The 18,631-nt window shown below is 33.2% G+C and overlaps 2 protein-coding genes across 3 annotated transcripts in view; both read right to left on the reverse strand.

The window, feature by feature from the left end:
* The window catches only part of LOC120353648, a 516,732-nt gene that overhangs the window by 19,978 nt on the left and 478,123 nt on the right, over positions 1-18,631 (reverse strand). The window lies entirely within an intron of this gene.
* The window catches only part of LOC111053713, a 431,544-nt gene continuing 420,277 nt past the window's right edge, over positions 7,365-18,631 (reverse strand). Inside the window, exons 9-11 of one of the 2 annotated variants that reach the window (XM_039437697.1) lie at positions 15,167-15,329; positions 12,097-12,265; positions 7,365-10,688 (exon numbers count right to left, since the gene is read on the reverse strand). In XM_039437697.1, coding sequence (XP_039293631.1) covers positions 10,499-10,688; positions 12,097-12,265; positions 15,167-15,329 — 522 coding nt within the window. In that variant the 3' untranslated portion in view covers positions 7,365-10,498. The remainder of the gene's footprint in view (positions 10,689-12,096; positions 12,266-15,166; positions 15,330-18,631) is intronic. The other variant, XM_039437698.1, reaches the window with a different exon arrangement.

An 18,631-nucleotide genomic window follows, 5' to 3' on the forward strand; every position in this document is an offset into this window, starting at 1 on the left:
AAGGACAACGACAGCACAGTGCCACCACAGCACACACCACACAGCTGCCCCCCGCCATTCAAACACTACTACATTATTCAGGCAATTTTACCCATAATTACCCACTTTTCATATTCAATGGTAACTGTAGGAAAAATCTAATGTGAAATACGTGCGCAAATCTCGTTTGCTGCACTCAAGAAACCATTCCGCCCTCGCCTACGGCTCGGGCGTAAACGTTTCTTTCGATGCAGCAAACTGTCACTTTGCGCACTAGTTGCACAAATAGCTATTCCCACACTAGAGCGGAAAAGTGAATCTTTGCGTTTTGTAATCAGTGCAGGAATCGTCACTTTTCAAGGTAACTGTAGGAAAATATTTTTGATATTGCTATCACATATTCTCTTTTTACACATCATTACGAAGAGATTGATACCATTTCCAAGTCTACTACTTGAAGTAGTCATGAGTTTCACGGTTTTCTAATTGTTTCGGTTTTGCATATTATTGTGAAAAAAAGCGTGTTTTCCGATGCAAACAGTTAGCCTACTCTCTTTACTCTCTTCTCCCGATGACGCCCCCGCCGTAGAACATGGAGGTACAGCATTCAACCAGATGTCATTTTTTAGCTTTAGAAATTTTGTACAACACTGCGCCAATAATATCAGTGTTGGTTCACTGTAAAGACATTCATACGTAAAAAGTAAAATTTTGTCACAAAATAGATTTCAAGATTTTGAAGTTATTTTTATCATAGTATAAGTTGTTGGAATGATATGAATCTTTAGAATATTGTAATATGATTATTTTGGAGCCCTCAAATAGCTGAATTGATCCGATATCCTCAACAGACGATTTCATGAAAATCGACATATTTTTGCCGCCATCTTGTTTTTTCATGATGACAAACATTTTTGAGATTGCCATCATAGATATTCTCTTTCTACACATCATTACAAAGAGATTGATACCACTTCCAAGTCTGTACCTTCAAGGAGTCATGAGTTACACGGTTTTCTAATTGTTAGGTTTGGCATAAATGGTGGAAAAAGCGTGTTTTCCACTGCAAACAGTAATGATCACTCTTTCTCCGATGACGCTCCAGCCGTGAAATGGACTTACAGCCTTCAAACAGATGTAATTTTGAAGCTTTGGAAAAATATTCTACAACACTGTGTCAATATTACTAGTGTATGTCTACTGCGAATACATAATATTATACAGAGTGGAAAGTGAAATATTGTCCCTGAAAAATGTATGTTTAAGTTTTTGAAGTTGAATTAATCACGAGAAAAGTAGTCCGAACCGATTCTATCGAATATTATAGATTTGTTGATTCTGAACACTTTTGGTGGTGAAATCAATTCGAATCAATAATGACCGCCATCTTGAATTTCTTAATGATGTCGAATATTTTCGTTAATTCCATCAATAATATTTTTATTCGGTTAGTTGTAACAGCTAATGTACCTAGAATACAAGGTAGTGGCCACGAAAAGATGCGCAGTAACAAATCCAAACCAGCTGGTCGGTGTGACGTCATTGGTGTTCTAAATGTCTATTCTTCCTGTCTTTTCAATGTTAAATCGAGCAACTTTGTAAGTCTTTTTCTCAAAAAGTACATAACTTTCAAGTCCCATCGACATTCCCTACGATTCATAAAATATTTATCTTCAGTTTTTCTAGAAATTCAATACTTTTAGACGGCTGGATATTTCAGAATGATCGATTTTGTAAGAGCCTGCACATCGAATACCTGTTGCTCTCTTATTATTGAAAATTAACATGCTTTCCCTGGCTCTTTTGTAATTCAATTACTCAATGCTAATGAATTTGATAAATCGATCATTGAATAAGGATTCTGAAACGTAAAAACATTAATTAAAGTATAATATTATTTCTCTCAAAATCCTTGATATCTTGTCTGTGTAGCCTAATATATAGGCACAATAATTTATTAATTTTATAAAAAACATAGATGAGGTACCTATTTGGATTTGGAACATAAGTATTCAATGTGTTTATCCCATTTGCGATGCTGGTCCAGTAGAATACCTAGATATTTTATTGTTTGAACTCTTTCTAGGGTTTTTGCAACTTCTGGATTATATTCATTATTGTGTTATTGTATTCATTCTGGATTATGTGTTATTTTCATGTGTCTCCATTGTAATAGAAAGTTTCAAAGCTGTTGGTGGTTGACCTGTTATGTTGGGTGAAAAAGTCATGTATTTTGTTTTATCTGCATTTAGTGTCAATATGTGTTCATGAAGCCATTTGTATACAATTTTTATGTTAGTGTTTGCAGTGTTAAAAGTTTCTTCCCAAGTATTGCCACTGAAAACCAATACCGTATCATCTGCAAAGGATAAAGTGGTACAATTTGGTAAGTTTAGTTTCAGAAGGTCGTTTACATAAATCAGGAAAAGAAGCGGTGATAACACAGTTCCTTGTGGCAAACCGAATCTTGTTGTACATCTGACATCCGTTTGTCCATGGAGAGAGAGGCATTGTGTTCTTCCACCCAAATATGTGTCTAAAAGTCTCTTTACTGTGCCTCTTATTCCAGATCTATCTAATTTATCCAACAATATATTGTGGGGTATCGTGTCGAACGCTTTTGATAAATCCATGAATACTGCCAGGGTTTTTTTATTACTGTTGAAATTTTCAAAAATTATTTTGTTAAAATGGATGACTGCATCTTTTGTGGATTTTTTCTGTTGGAAACCATACTGATTATTGCATATTACATTATCTTTATCTAAAAATTTCAAAATTCGATTTTTTATAATTTTCTCTAATATTTTTGAAAGGTTGCTTATTAAACCTATTGGTCTATAGTTTTCTGGTTTATTTAGGTCTCCAGTTTTTGGGATAGGAAAATACCCATTTAATTTATTAGGAAAATACCCATCGCCCAAGCATTTGTTAAATATATATTTTAATGGTTCAATTATTACCCCTGATATTTTTTTAATGTAATGTCCTGTCAAATTGTCAGGCCCAGGTGTAGATCTGTTTTTTTGTTGATTTATAATTGTTATTAGTTCATTTGAATTTGTTGGGTAGAGGAAGATACTTTGTTGGCTTATGTTAGATAGGGATTGAGGAATTGGTATATTAATATATTTTCTGTAATTTTTTTAGCAAAAGATTCACCTACGTTAGCAAAATATTGATTTAGAATACTTGCTTCTAATTTTATTTCCCTGGTACTTTTTTTAGTTTCCAGAAGTTCATTAATATATTCCCATGTTTTTTTCGGATTATATTCATGTTCTGCAAACTTCTCGTTAAAATAATCAATTTTAGCCTTTTTTATTAAATTTGTAAGAGTATTTCTGTAGTTTTTATATCGTGTTTTTAGTTGAATATTGTTTGGCTGTCTTGTAAGTTTACGGTGTAATTTATCTCTCTGTATTGAATATCTAATTGTATTGAATACTACTTGCTCTCGTATTGTGAAACACATATTTCTCATTTATTATTTATGAGAGGAATTCTCAAATGATACTTGTTCTTTTATTGTAAAACTCTCATTCTTTATTATTTATTTGTGATAAGGAAAACCAACTCTTCATGATCCAATAATAATATATTTAATAAAAATGAATCATTCTTTCTAAAAAATTTGATAATTCTATAAGACAAGTGATTGGTTGAATGCCTGTTTGAAAGACTATGAAAGGATGACAACCTCTTTAACCAACTCGGAGGGCATTTCTATTCTAGAAATAAACTCTTAAACACTTGAAACAGGATAATGTGCGGTAAATTCAAATTCCTTTTAATCTCCATATTATTTAGAGAGAGAATAGTTGGGCATAATTTAAGATATTTTTTCAAATTGCAATTTATTCAATTTATAATGCATTTATGATGTGTGTTATACTATCACCTCATACTCTCTTTTGTTCCATATTGGGGCTTTCTATCACATAGAGTGTGAGTGATGTATATGTGATAAAAATTATGTTTCTAGATTGTGTCTTGGTCACTGAGTAGAAATAATTTTGAAACCAAATTTTTTATCAAAAATTCAATTGAAATTTAATTGTTGATCAATCCAATTGATTAACAAACAGAATCATAAAATATCTTTTTACCTATGACGTTGAGACAATGCAGGCTTTAGAAAGAATTACCAAATTTCCAAAATCTGTTTTTTCAATCTTCTCATACTTGGAACAGTTTTGGGACAGTTTGAGCCTGTTTTTCTCTCCTCATCTCAACAATATAGGTATGTATTATGTTTTAAGGGATCATGATCCAAGGTATCAGAAGTCAAGTATGGTGTACCACAGGGTTCCGTGCTCGGGCCGCTGCTTTTTGTACTAATGATAAATGACCTACCAAGCTTCGTAAAGGATCAAACAATATTGTATGCCGATGATACAACTTTTGTAAATGAGAGTAATGACACCCACAAACTTGAAACTTCGTCGGCAACATCTATGTCTAAAGCATCGGATTGGTTTAGAGCAAATGGGCTCCTACTGAATGAGAGCAAGACCCAGTCACTGCTTTTTGGTTTGAGGGGAGCTACCTTGTTGAACTCTTGTCCAAATTTCTTGGTATTTTCCTGGATGAGAAGCTGACTTGGCGGATACATATTGAATATTTGACTGGTAAACTCTCTAGAGTTATATATATATATCTTTTACACAACTTGAAAGAGCATGTGACCTACATGTATTTGAGATCAGCTTACTTTGCGTTTTTCCATAGTCTGCTATCATATGAAATTATTTTATGGGGAAACTGTAGTGATATGCGGAGTGTGCTTGTACTCCAAAAGAAAGCTGTTAGAATAATTTCCAGTGCAAAATTCCTTGCCCATTGTAGACCGCTGTTCATGGACATGAAAATAATGAAAGTTATAAATGTATATATTTTTAAGGTTATACTGTATACAATTGACAATATATCTCACCGTGAACGTACGCAGGACATACATGAGCATTTCACTCGGCATCGTGAAATGATAAATGTACCGGTACATGCCTGTACCTGTACCTGCCTTTTAACCGACTGACGAAATCAACAAAGAGCTACGAAGTAATTGGGATCAAAAGCTACAATAAGCTATCAAGACAGGTGAAAGATTATCAGCGTTCTTAGACGTAAGCTTCAGGAGTGGCTGGTTGGACATCCCTTTTATGTTATTACTGAGTTCCTAGCTTTAAATGATGGTTCAATTCATTTCAAAGTTAAATGTATTGCGTATTTTATTATTGTAAAGTCCTGTTTTTATTGTTTACATTATATATCTATATGTTGTATGTGTATGCAAATAACAATTGTGACGTTGTCTATTGCGTTTTCCAAAGTTTAATGACAATAAAATATTATTATTAATAGCTTCTGTAGTAAATTTGAACATTTTCTGTTCATTTGTTCTCGATAAAGCTTAGAAAGCCCAAAAAACGCTGGAAAAACGCAGATTTTGGGCGTATCTTTGGCGTTATTTCAAATTCCTTCTAACACAACATTATTACACCCTAGCTGAGCTTCTGTACTAATACTACTAAATTTTAACATTTTCTGTTCATTATTTGTTCTCGATAAAGCTGAGAAAACGCTAAAAAACTCTGGAAAAACGCAGATTTTGGACGTATCTTTGGAAGTTTTCCAAATCCGTTCTTAGTGCGCCTCTAAAGGGCCAACTGAACATACATACCAAATTTAAACGTTTTGGTCCGGTAGATTTTTAGTTCTGCGAGTGAGTGAGTGAGTCAGTCAGTGTGTGAGTGCCATTTCGCTTTTATATATATATATATATATATAATATATATATATATATATATATATATATATACAGTAGACTACACAGACAAGATCAAGGATTTTGAGAGAAATAATACTATACTTTAGTTAATGTTTTCACATTTTTAATTCCTTATTCAATGATCGATTTATCAAATTCATTAGCATTGAGTAATTGAATTACAAAAGAGCCAGGGAAAGCATGTTAATTTTCAATAAGAGAGCAACAGATATTCGATGTGCAGGCTCTTACAAAATCGATCATTCTGAAAGATCCAGCCGCCCAAAAGTATTGAATTTCTAGAAAAACTGAAGATATATATTTTATGAATCTTAGGGAATGTCGATGGGACTTGAAATCTATGTACTTTTTGAGAAAAAGACTTACAAAGTTGCTCAATTTAACCGATCATCTGTCTCTGATCATTAAAAGATCGAGATGCGCGTGGCCAGTACCTTCTATTCCTAGGCACCTTGGTAGTAACGAAGAGATTGAGGCTATTTGCAAGTCTCTATCTTGAAGTAGTCATGGAAAGTCGATTTTATAGTTCTAGCTTGTTACCTCATGCGTATGGAAAAACGCACCAGAAATCATGCAGGGTTTTCTTTGGAGGGCGCTGGAGAACACATTTTTCTTATGTACAGCGCATGAAGATATTATATCATTTTTAAGTGAAGAAACGATCTAAATTTCATCTATTTATAATTCCTCTGTATTTCTTGCACAAAAAAAGCTATATAATGGAAAGAATTTGAAAAAACGTTTTTTCGGGCCTTCGAAGGTTATAACTAATAAAATATGCGTTTTAGAGGGAAATTTTATAGAACAAAATTTGTAGCGGAAGATCATTAAAATATTTTGTTCAAAAAAACGGTTGAATATCTTAAACGCATCTTAATGATACTCGAGCACAGCTAACTGTGATAAAATAATACATCATAAATGGAAAAAAAAATTTGTGATCTGTTCATAGCTTGCTTATTAATCAGCTACATCACCCGAAGACGTCGCTTGAGCTACGCTACGTCGGTCTCCGGTCTAAAATAGCCTAAGTTTACAGCGGTCTGAAACGGCCGTATAGTTTCCATGCGGGCTCCTTTTGCTACCCAACTTTTTGAAAACATCCAAATACAATACCAAGTAAGATTCATAGATGTACGTTATTTTCAATTTGTTCATTTTCCATTCAGTCTACATTTTTTTGAACCCTCTGTATTTTAATAGATCGGTCACATAGCGCTATCCAAATGCTACGTTGAAGGTAAGCCAAAGCTGGGACTAATAGGGAATCAACTTGTTTATAGAAGTTTGTCAAATGAATTATGATCATATAATCAATATTGTATGATCAAATATTATATGACTTTGTAACGGGCTCTATGGTGTTTTATTAATTTCTCACCAGACCCCTCCCACAGGCTTGAGAACCTGGATCCATAACCCCCTCCAGAAAATTATCGCTGGATAGACCACAGTTGATATTAGCTATCAAATAGCAAAATATGTCATTTGAAAATGTTTACTACTTTTCTTTGAACTACATTTCAACAGGAACAGCATGCAAAAATTAATTGATTATAAAATAAGTCGATAGATCAATAACAGAACACCTTTATCAGGGATGATAACATTTATTTCAATACATGGAATATATTATGTATCGTTATATAATTCACAATCTGTCCAACCCTTTTCACACACCCAATTTTTGTTTAAAGTTCGTTTCGACTTTCACTTCTATTGGAGAAGCAGTTTTCTTCACTTGAAAAGGCATGCAAAGGCACCTATATGAAGGCTTTCTAATTAACTACTTTATAATTTATTTTATCGAGTGTTCCAATTTCATTTGATTTTCTTCTTCATTTTCATTGTGAAACAACTGTTGGGTGACAACAACACAACACTTTACATTGACAGCAAATGGAGAAAACAATTTGGACTTGACATTAATAATTACACCACGAGTCACCATTGAAACATACATAGGCAATTTATGACATAAATATGGTTATACATTGATTTCTTTCACATATCACTCTAGTAATAATATCAGTATCATTCATTAATAATTTATAAATCAATCATTCATGTTGATAATGATGTTAACATTGTAATAAAAAATATATATATATACCACCTCGTTCAACACCAATTTTCTACTTGGGACACAAAGACATTTTTCTACCGACATACACATTAAAAACTAAGTACTGGGGATTTTTACAAAATATTTAGGTGCCTGTGATGGGTATGTGGTACAAAGGTGCTGGAGATTTGCATTACAATTAAATAAGTTAGTTTAGATCAGCACCCCAACTATTCTAGAAGCCCTCTTCATCATTTTCCACATAGAAGGTATTATCCTATACATACACACAGAAACCAGCAATACTGATACACAAACTTTGGTTCAATTCTGATAAATTTCAGATTCTTTTTCAAATACAAACATAGATCCACTACAATTTTCTCAAATCATATACACACATATCTCAAAAAAATAATATACAAAGCGAGTACGGCAACAAATCTACTGGAATCTGAATCATCGATACCTAATATTATCCTTTACATAAGATTCCCCGCATAATACAATACAATATCGGCATACAAAGATACACTTTCATAATTTGGTCCTGCTAAACAATCCCTCTCATTACCAAGTTCTATCTACATGATACAAACAAAAACAAAACGAATAAAACTAACGATAGTTTAATAAATTAATAACAGAAAAGAGCAAAATCAACTTGCTTCAAACAACATTAGAAACTAATAATGTGAAAAATGACATAAATAAGGTAGACGATTCATAATATATTATTTTCTCTTAAAATAAACTTCAATCAGTAATATACAAACATTGAATATGTATAAAATCTTAAATATTTATAAATAAATGTAATTTTTCTATATTTTTTCAAAAGTTTTAAAATGCCCATTTAGTTATTGATTTATTCATATCATGGATGATTGTTCTAATTAGGCTTGATTGAGAATTTGGCTTGATTACAGGCTTTTCCATAAAGCATTTGTCTGTTCAGTGATCTGTCATGGGTTTGATTTGAAATGTGATACTCCAACACAATTTATATCCTCAAACATTAATAGAATAGTTAGAGAAGCATTCTTAAAAACGCCAAGAAATTATATAAGAACAGTAGAGATAAACATTTAATACGTCTTGGTAAAAGTTCAATAAACAATATAAAATCACAGTTGAAAAAAATGTTGATCTGCTCGAATAATAAATTAAATCTATAACTTTTCAAAACATTGTTAAAATTCTCACAACAAATTAAAAGAACTAAGTAGTAGTAGTAGTAGTGGGAAAGAGAGAGAGAACTGCTACTTAGAAGAACAGTGTTTTTGAAATCTGACATATCCATGATATGAATCACTTAAAAATTGATAATAAATTCAAAATAAGTTACAAAAAATATGGAGACATGATCAATATAATCCCTAACGAGCTTGACAACTGATAAGCTTGTAGTTGAATTTGCAATACATTTACATTGAATTGTGTAGGTAGTCACTCATTGTATTATTATTATTATGGTTTGAAAAATGAACTGAAATAGATTCTAGTTTTATTGAATTTATTGTCCTAGGAATTATCAATTTCATGATAGAAAAATCAAAACATTCTATTAAAAGTAATATCAATAAAATTTAACACGTCATTCGTAGATATTGGGTTTATATAGAAGTAAATATTTTGTAAAATTCTAACAGAATAATTTCCACACAAGAAACCAGTCCAATTATTTAAAAAAAAACATTTCAGATTTTAAACAAATGGAATGCTTTACAATGTAATGACAAAAGGCAACTGTTTGTTCATACTTATCTCAAAAGTATTATTTTGCATCAATCCATTAATGGATTCAATAGGATAAAATAAACAATAAATAATTCATCAGTTGAATTTTCATCGATTGAAAACCAAGTTAATCATAAAAACGGCATTGTATACTGTTCTACAATATAAAACCGGAATCTACCCATAATTAGGATGAGTTAATTCTATAGCATTTCACATAGAAATACATTTTAAAATCAATTACCATAGGATGATGATTAATTCTAATCAATGATGATGATTAAAATAACTGATATTTTTAAAACGGCCTAGTAATACAAGGTATGGGCTGCTTAAATACCACTTTTTTCAATAAAGGATTATTCAGGTCCTTGATCTTGATCTTTCTAGATCATTCAGGATCATTTCAATACGAACTTTTCAAGACTCACTCTATTCTGTCCCCAAATCTTATCAAGTTGGAGATGAATCTGATTTTCAAAAAATACTTTTGGGCTCTCCTAGAATCAATACGAACTCTTCAAAACTCACTCTATTCTGTCCCCAAATCTTATCAAGTTGGAGATGAATCTGATTTTCAAAAAATACTTTTGGGCTCTCCTAGAATCGAACTAGTCTGATGGGCCCATTTTTTGGGATCTTTTTTCAAATCGACAGTTCTAGACAAGGCCTGATAGGCTCAAGGATAGTATACAGATTTATACAGCTATATACTATCCTCGTGATAGGCTCACCTTTTGGATTCTTTTGTACAAAATCGAGAGTTCTAAAGTCACCCGGGCTCACTCCCAGTTTTGGTGCGATTGTGGCCCGATTTACGAGAGATGTCTCATAGATGAGATGAATGTCTCGTAGATGAGAGTGTTCGATAGATATTTGGTTTTGTTTAGACGGAGATGCAGAAGGATGAGTGCAGGAGGGACTCAGCTGGGGTTCTTGAGCATGCGCCGTTGCCGGAAGTCGTAGACGCGGCGACAGAAGAAGACAAGGTCGGATGCGACCTGACCAGGAGGCTGCCGGTTCAGTCGCGGGTATGCCGAACCGTCCAGCATTGGAACCACTCGCTCGGTTGCTGTCAAGCCCTCCTCGCATCGCCTCACGATTTTACGGTATCTGCAACAATAACAACATTATTGAATTTTTGAATAATTCTTATTATTGATATTGCAATGTGAAAAATTATGCGATGCTGTGATATTTATTTACCGTTGATTAAAAAAATGTTTTAAAAAGAGCATTTTTGCATCCCCCAGCAAAATATTTTGAATTTTAGTTCTTAGTTGATAGAAAGGTGATTACAGGTTAAGGTACTAGGTTAGTATACTAGGTTGTACTAGGTTAAGGTACATGCTATTATTTTGTAATTGTCAAATTTTTACGTGGAAATAAATTTTTATTGAATTAAAAAAAATTTAATTTTAATTTTCATTATTTCCACCTAATAACCTAGTACAACCTAGTAATAACCTAGTACCTTAACCTGTAATGACATTTCTATCAACTAAGAACTAAAATACAAAAGGTGTAAATAATTGAAAACTAGGCATAATTGAAAACCACTTGTTCGCCAGAAAGAGTGGCATATTGTTAACCTTTGTTTTATGTCTAATCGAAACAAAATAATAAAATTGTTCAATGAGGTTCAATGCGAACTGAAGTGGCGTTTCGCGTCGATAGTTCTGTTTGTATTGAACCATATATTTATATGGCAGTTATAAAAGTCAGCACTCGTCTCGTAGCTCCAGTGTGTATACATCTTTCATCTTCTGCTTTTATTATTATTATTAATCAATGTTGATTATTATAAAGAATCTAGTTTTAAACATAACTAGTTTTGAACATTTTCAAGTGCAAAAAATAAAATTTTCTATAATTATTGAATATTCAAGTAGCTCTATCAAGCTGCGTTTACACCAACGTTATCAGCAAAATGTTAATCCTTATAGATTCTATTAGATTGAACTTGACAAACACATATGTTCAACTTGTTTATGATAAGATATGTTATCACAGAATAGGCACAGAATAAAAACTGTCAATAAAACGCCTATCTGACCAATGCTTCTTACATGGCGCAAATACTAGACACGTCACGTGACCTTAGGAAGTCAATCCTGGTCTTCTCCTTGGCTCCTGGCAGTGAACGAGATCAATTGATCCGGATCATTAAAGTGATCCAAACCTACCATCAATACTATTACAATGCGGCGCTTCCTAACAAGATGGCTGATTTTTGCGCCAGGGTACTAGCCAAGTTTCCTTACTGTATGTATACTGTGATGTTATGTTCAATCTAATGTAAACTATAAGGATTAAGTTATTAACATTTTGTCAATAAACTTGGTGTAAAAGCTGCTTTAGAATACTTTATTAGAGAGTATGAAACAACCAAGAATTTACATGAAGTGTTCATACAGTGTATTTGTATGTTCATTGCATTTGTGTATAGTTTCGCATACTGTCATTTTCATGAAACAGCTGTTTGGTGGCTAATGAATTTGATTAGTATGAGTTAGCCTACCTGCAGTATTCATTGAATGTGAGCACGAAGCACTTGTCTTCAATGCAGGCGACGCTGTTGATGTCCTTGTGTCGGGATGCGAAGATTTCATCCACATTGTCCTCCTCTCTCCTGCCCTGGTCGGTGTGCTCTGGTCTGTAGTACCACAGCAATGACATCATCATTTCGCCTGTAACAGTACATCATTCAACATCAATTCATCATATCACTGAATTGGGCTCATTAGTGTTGAATATCGGGGCACCGAGCTTCGCTTGTTATTTATTTATTGATAAACAGAACACAATAATTCTTTAGAATGATTGGGGAAGGACTAACAGGCACAGCCCAAAACTGTTTCTTCCTCGAATTTTGATTTATACACTATAAATAGTCCAAAAAGTAGGTTATGTTTCATACACTTAAATTCAGGTCCAATTTCCAGTCCAAACATTTAAAAACAGAAAAGTTCTCATTTAGATTGTCTACAAACCAAATTGATAAGCATCAATATAATGATTAACTTTGAAAATTATGATATAATCTAATAATTTAGAATGATATACCATGTCATGTCAACAAATCAGATTATTTTCAAAGACCTTAAAGAGATATAGACTCACAATGCCTATGCCTTCCCAATGATAGCTCTTACTTGAAATTGAAGGTCGCCATTGGGGTATTTTAGCACGAGATATTATATCTATATATTTGCAATACTATAGTTTACAAAGGCATTGGTATGTAATAATCTTATAGGTTGTCCCCTCAATGGCCGATTTCAATTCCAAGTACGACACTAGCGCTGCATGTGAGTCTATGCATCTTTAAGGACTTTGATTATTTTGATCAAGTTGATTAAAATTTCTAGATAATATTTCTCGTGAGATAAGCTGAGTAATTCAACACCTGAACATAATTCTGTCTCTCTCCCACACAGACACTCGCATCTTTTGTTATCGACAGACGAAGAAATTATAATCTGTTTTTCCAAGGATGAATAATTATTATATTTTTCATATCCTTGAGCGAGTTTTCCCAGGGATGAGACCTAGTGCAATCGAATTTTTATATTATAAACCTACTATGTTCCACATTACAATTTCGAGATTCGTTGAACATAAAATAAATATATAACCATATAAATAAATACAGAAATTGCTTGCTTAATATAATAAGGTCTGCTCTGAAACAATGAGAATGAGCATTCATTTGTACTATTTTCTGATCTCTTACAGGAAATCGCTTTTACAACATAATAAAAAATATTCTCGAAAGGAATTTACCTATTATATTAAGCGAGCAATTTCTGTATTTATATATCTGGTTATTTATGTTCGACAGATCTCGAAAACGGCTCTAACGATTTTCACGAAATTTGGAACATTGTAGATTTATGATAAAAAAAATTCGATTGCACTAGGTCTCATGCTTGAGAAAACTCGCAGAACGATATAAAAAGGATAATTCATCCTTGGCTGAAACAGCTGAGACTTTCGTTGTCTGTGGATGTAGTAAAAAGTGAGCAAGTGATTCTGTTGAAAATCAAGATATCGCATCCCCAAAATTCATAAGCTGACGTATAGCCAACTGTAAAGTATATACACGATCATTTTAGAGAATTTTGTTCTGTTTCTCAATAAATAAAAATAACGAGCGAAGCTCGGTGCCCCGATATTTAAGCAACTATAGAAAACAAAGCAGATAAAACAAAGCAAAGTAAATCAAATCACCAATCATTTTAGTTGATTCAGCAATCAATTACCATACCACGAACTTTGACTCTGCCAAAATAAGTAAATCTTGTGAGTTGACAGTTAGCTTCAGAAGTCACTCATGTCAGTCCGTTTTCTAACAATTAATTGAGATTCTTCCAATCATTGTTGATCATCTACAAGTCATAAGGTGCATACATAGGCCTACTTATATGCAAGGAACACGCGTATTTCGCTCTCCATCAGCTGATCATTATTATATCTGTATCATACTGTTTCTGTACAAATACAGATATGATAAATAAATAAATAGAAAAAATAAACTGAAGATCAGCTGATGAAAAGCTGAATGTACGTGTTTGTAGCACATAATTCTGTACTCACCTTCACTTGATTCAATAAGATAATATTCACCAGGTAACTGGTAACAATTCTATAAGTGGTTTGATCTCAATAGAACATAAGTTGTGCAAACACACTAGAATTAGACACTGTGAAGTGTTTATGAATTTCATAGCTCAAGAACTACAGGCCTACCACCGTATGTAATCGATGGATCAACCATCGAACCATGAAATCGTGTAATTGAAACAGAAAATTAACGAATACCTGGAATGTCAACTGTCTGTGGATAGATATTTTTTGTGCATATTCCCATGGAAACAAACTCCTAATACGATAGCAGAATAGATAAAAAATAATATATAAATCAGGTAGAGGTGAAAGTATTTCACAGATTGTACATTTTTGTGTTCATCAACTTTAGAGAATTCCTTTTTGATGCATCTATGTTGATTTTAAAATCGATTTAATATTGCTTGTTGTAGAACTTTGGGGGAAAACGGAGAGATAGAAATAAATTAGATTGCATTTAATCGAATTTTAATAAATATATTAAAATACATATTGAACGGAAATTCAATTTGAAAGCTGTCAACCACCTCAATATTTGCGCGTTGTCGATATTTGCAGTAGCAGATAGCAGACTTCTTTTGAGTGGTTGAAAGCATTTAATTTGAATTTTCGTTTAATAATAAATTAATATAAACCGTGGAGTGATCCGTGGTCTAGTGCTCTAGTTGATAGAGTGCTTGCTTATCAGCATAGAGATCCCGGGTTCAAACCCTCTCATTACCAGAACGTTTTTAAACTAGATAACTCCCATGTTATCAGATGGGCACGTTAAACTGTCGATCCCGGCTGAAGTACGACAGTCGTAAGGCCCATTGACGGCTCAAATGATTGTTCAGGCGGTGAGACCTTCCCGCAAGGGACTCCCTACCAACCAAAGCCAAACGAATTTACTTTGATATAAACCGTTGAAACTTTATTTTCTAAACGACACTACTACATTGTTTAGGTGAATGAAATCTTACCATCTTCAGGGTTTTCCCAGAGAGCAGCTACTTTGGCAACAAACGGTAGATCCAGTTTGCTCTTGCCCGACTTGAGTAGAACACAGTCCCTGGGGCAGATGATGTCGCCCCCTTTGTGCTTCATTGACGGGTAGCACTTGCGAATTACAGGCACATCATCACTCTGCAATACAAAACATTAGCAACCTTTAGCAATCACTTTCAACATGAAGAATTGAATTTGTTGTGATAAAAAATTGGAATAGCAAGATGTTCAGATGAATAGCAGATAATCACTGATTCCTGATATGTATGTGACCAAAATCCTAATTACCTAAATATGTATATTTTATTTAGAACCATTATCTATAGCCAACCACGATAATTTTGGTGGAATATAATTATGATGAATCTTAGAACAGTGTTAATTGAACATCAAAAAATTAATGATAAACTACCATCAAACATAACTGTTCAAGAATTCAATGTACTGAACATAACCTAAAGCTATAAGAAAGTTGTTTGATCAATCTGTAAATCAAACATAGCCTCCAATAAGTATGAAGTATAAATAAAAAGGAACTAAACCTGACTGTTCATACATGTATAGCCTACATAAACCATTTTCTATTTAGAAACTAGTTTCATTAGAAACTATAAAATAAATTATGTGTACTTGACAATATATTTATGTGGAGAAATTCTACAACATCTCTATGCCAAGTGTTAAACTTATTGTTCCTGTTATTATTGATATTTTAAACAATTTGAACGTACTTTAGGCAACTTGATAAATTCACAGTAAACATGCAATAGATTTGTTATTCTGTTCTGTTATTTGAAAAAAACTTTTACAAATACGGTAACTGGATAAGATCCAAGCAATAAATTATGCACAACTTCCTTTAAAATGTATTTACATGATTGCAATTCAACTTTTATTGATAACAGTTACAATAATTTCACTCCATACATCATTTCACAAATCTAACTGTACAAATAACATTCATAGAACACTCTGTATAGCTAGTTTGAAAGAGATGAAGAAATTATAATATTTTTCCAAAGACCTTAAAGAGATATAGACCCACAATGCCTTATGCCTTCCCAATGATAGCTCTTACTTGAAACTGACAGCCGCCATTGGGGTATTTTAGCACGAGATATTATATATTATTTATTTGTAATACTATAGATCACAAAGGCATTGGTGGCATTGGTATGTAATAATCTTATGGGTTGCCCCCTCAATGGCGGATTTCAATTCCAAGTACGACACTAGCGCTGCATGTGAGTCTATGCATCTTTAAGGTCTTTGTATTTTTCATTTGATAATCCTCAAAGCTTTTATATATCAAGTTCCATCAGTGCTCTAGTTAATAATTGACTTTATTGACTTATTGAGTTAAATTGAATTCTTGAAACTTTAGTAACCACTTTCTATGGATCAACTAACTGATCAAATAATCTTTCACGTTGTGTGTTTTTTATCATAAGGTACTAGAAAAATATCCAAGTTGTATAGGGTAGAAGTGGTAGGTTTGCATAACTTTGAAACCCCCTTACAATATACCCCATTTTTGAAAATTCGTAGCTCCGGAACCAAAAATGGTAGAGTTCACTCAATTTATTGCACATTTAATTATCTTTAATTGTTTAGAGAAATATTTTTCTCAAAAATCTCGAATTTTTTGAGATTAAATGGAAAAAAGGCCGAAATTTTGGGAGTTTGGGGGTAAAGCCGCCCTCTGGCGCGTCAGCAAATTTCAGATTCGAATTCAGCGCCCCAGAATACATACAGTAGAACAGTGGCGGTTCTAGACATAAAAAACTGGGTAGGCAAAACTTATCATACTGTAGGTCTATACATAGACCTAGGGTAGGGCTACTCAAGTAATTCATGTAAATAATACGTCAAAGCATATAGGTATTAAATGAAGATGTATTAATAAATATAAAAATTGTTAATACTCATATTAATTTGTTCAATTCGACACTATTCTGCTAATAGGCCTAACCATAATTTTGCTGTTTCAATCATTCTTTGAAATAATATTTCAATTTGATAGGCTATTTATTTGGAATATCGAAGGAAATTTCTTGAGCATCCCTGAATTTTTGGTCTCTCAGAGTAGAAGCTGACTGGAAAGCATAAATTGCTTCTAGTAATCCTAACGTATCATCAACTAACTTCACATTTTTAGCCGTGTCTACCAAAATCAAATTTAACCTATGTGCATAACAATGAACATAAACACACGGATTTTCGGCTACTTCTCTCACCAAAACATTCACTCCAGTCAAATGGCCACTCATAACTGAAGCACCGTCGTAAGCCTGGCCGACGCACTTTTTAATATTCAAACCACTGTTTTCCAAAACAAATTTAATATCGTTAGAAGCTCCTTTGAGTAACTCTACAAGTTCAAGAAAATTCCCTTTATTTTTTGTATCAAATTCCTCTTTCCCTGACTCCCTATGACCTCGCAAGCCAATTTCTTGGCGTGCACAAAACAGAGCTACTTGGCTTAAGGTAGATACTGCTTTTCTATTGTTGGAAATGCTTTTCTGAGATTGTTCGCTTAATTGGGCCACAACTGTCCCTTTTTTTGTGATGATAAATGGCTACTATATTTCGTAATTGAATCTTTATGAGCATTAGATTGTTCATGTTTTTGGCATTTTTGACTTATATTTTTCCAATCATGACAGCCAAACTTGACAAACGTGTCCTCCCGGTTTCCAGATGAACTTGTAAAATGCCGGCAAGGAAAACAAAACACCGAATCATTCTCTTGACAGTACTCAATCCAATTGAATTTTTGATACCATGTAGTACTAAAAGATCTAGGAGTGTTTCCAAATAATGTCTTTTTAAATACGATATTGATATCAGGCTGGGTAGGCCCGTCAGATGCTGAAGTACTTAGTGCAAGATTCTTAAGAGGCATAGGCCTATCTAATATACAGGCACTTGATTGAGCATCACTATTCACATGTGAGCTTGATGTTGCATTAGCAGATCCGAATTTAGGGTCATCTTTACCAATATCCACTTTATTTACCTTGGCTGGTGGTTCAGGTTCATCTGTGTCTGGGACATCTTTCACGTTAGCCTTATTTTTTCTATTAAAAAAACTTGAAAGTTGTAGTTGTTTGGCCATATTGAAAAGTCAAATGTATGTCATTCCACAACACAAACCATGTTAAATTTATTACACTGGTAGAGTTACAGGTCACATTAACATTAGAGAGTAGACTAATGTCAATCTCTACACGATTCTCAAAAAAACAATGAACTACGACAACAATAAAATGAAAAACATGTAGCCAGCAATGAAATGAAACGTATAATGATAGTGTATCACACAGAACACTGAGAACAGAATAGTTTGATCATACTGACAAGTGACAGAAGACACTGATACAGATGTTTGGAACGCGTCGCCTAGTCGCCTAAAAAGTAGTCGTCATCTCTCATAATCA

This window comes from Nilaparvata lugens, chromosome 11 (assembly GCF_014356525.2).
Source record: "Nilaparvata lugens isolate BPH chromosome 11, ASM1435652v1, whole genome shotgun sequence".
Taxonomy (NCBI): Eukaryota; Metazoa; Arthropoda; class Insecta; order Hemiptera; family Delphacidae; genus Nilaparvata; species Nilaparvata lugens.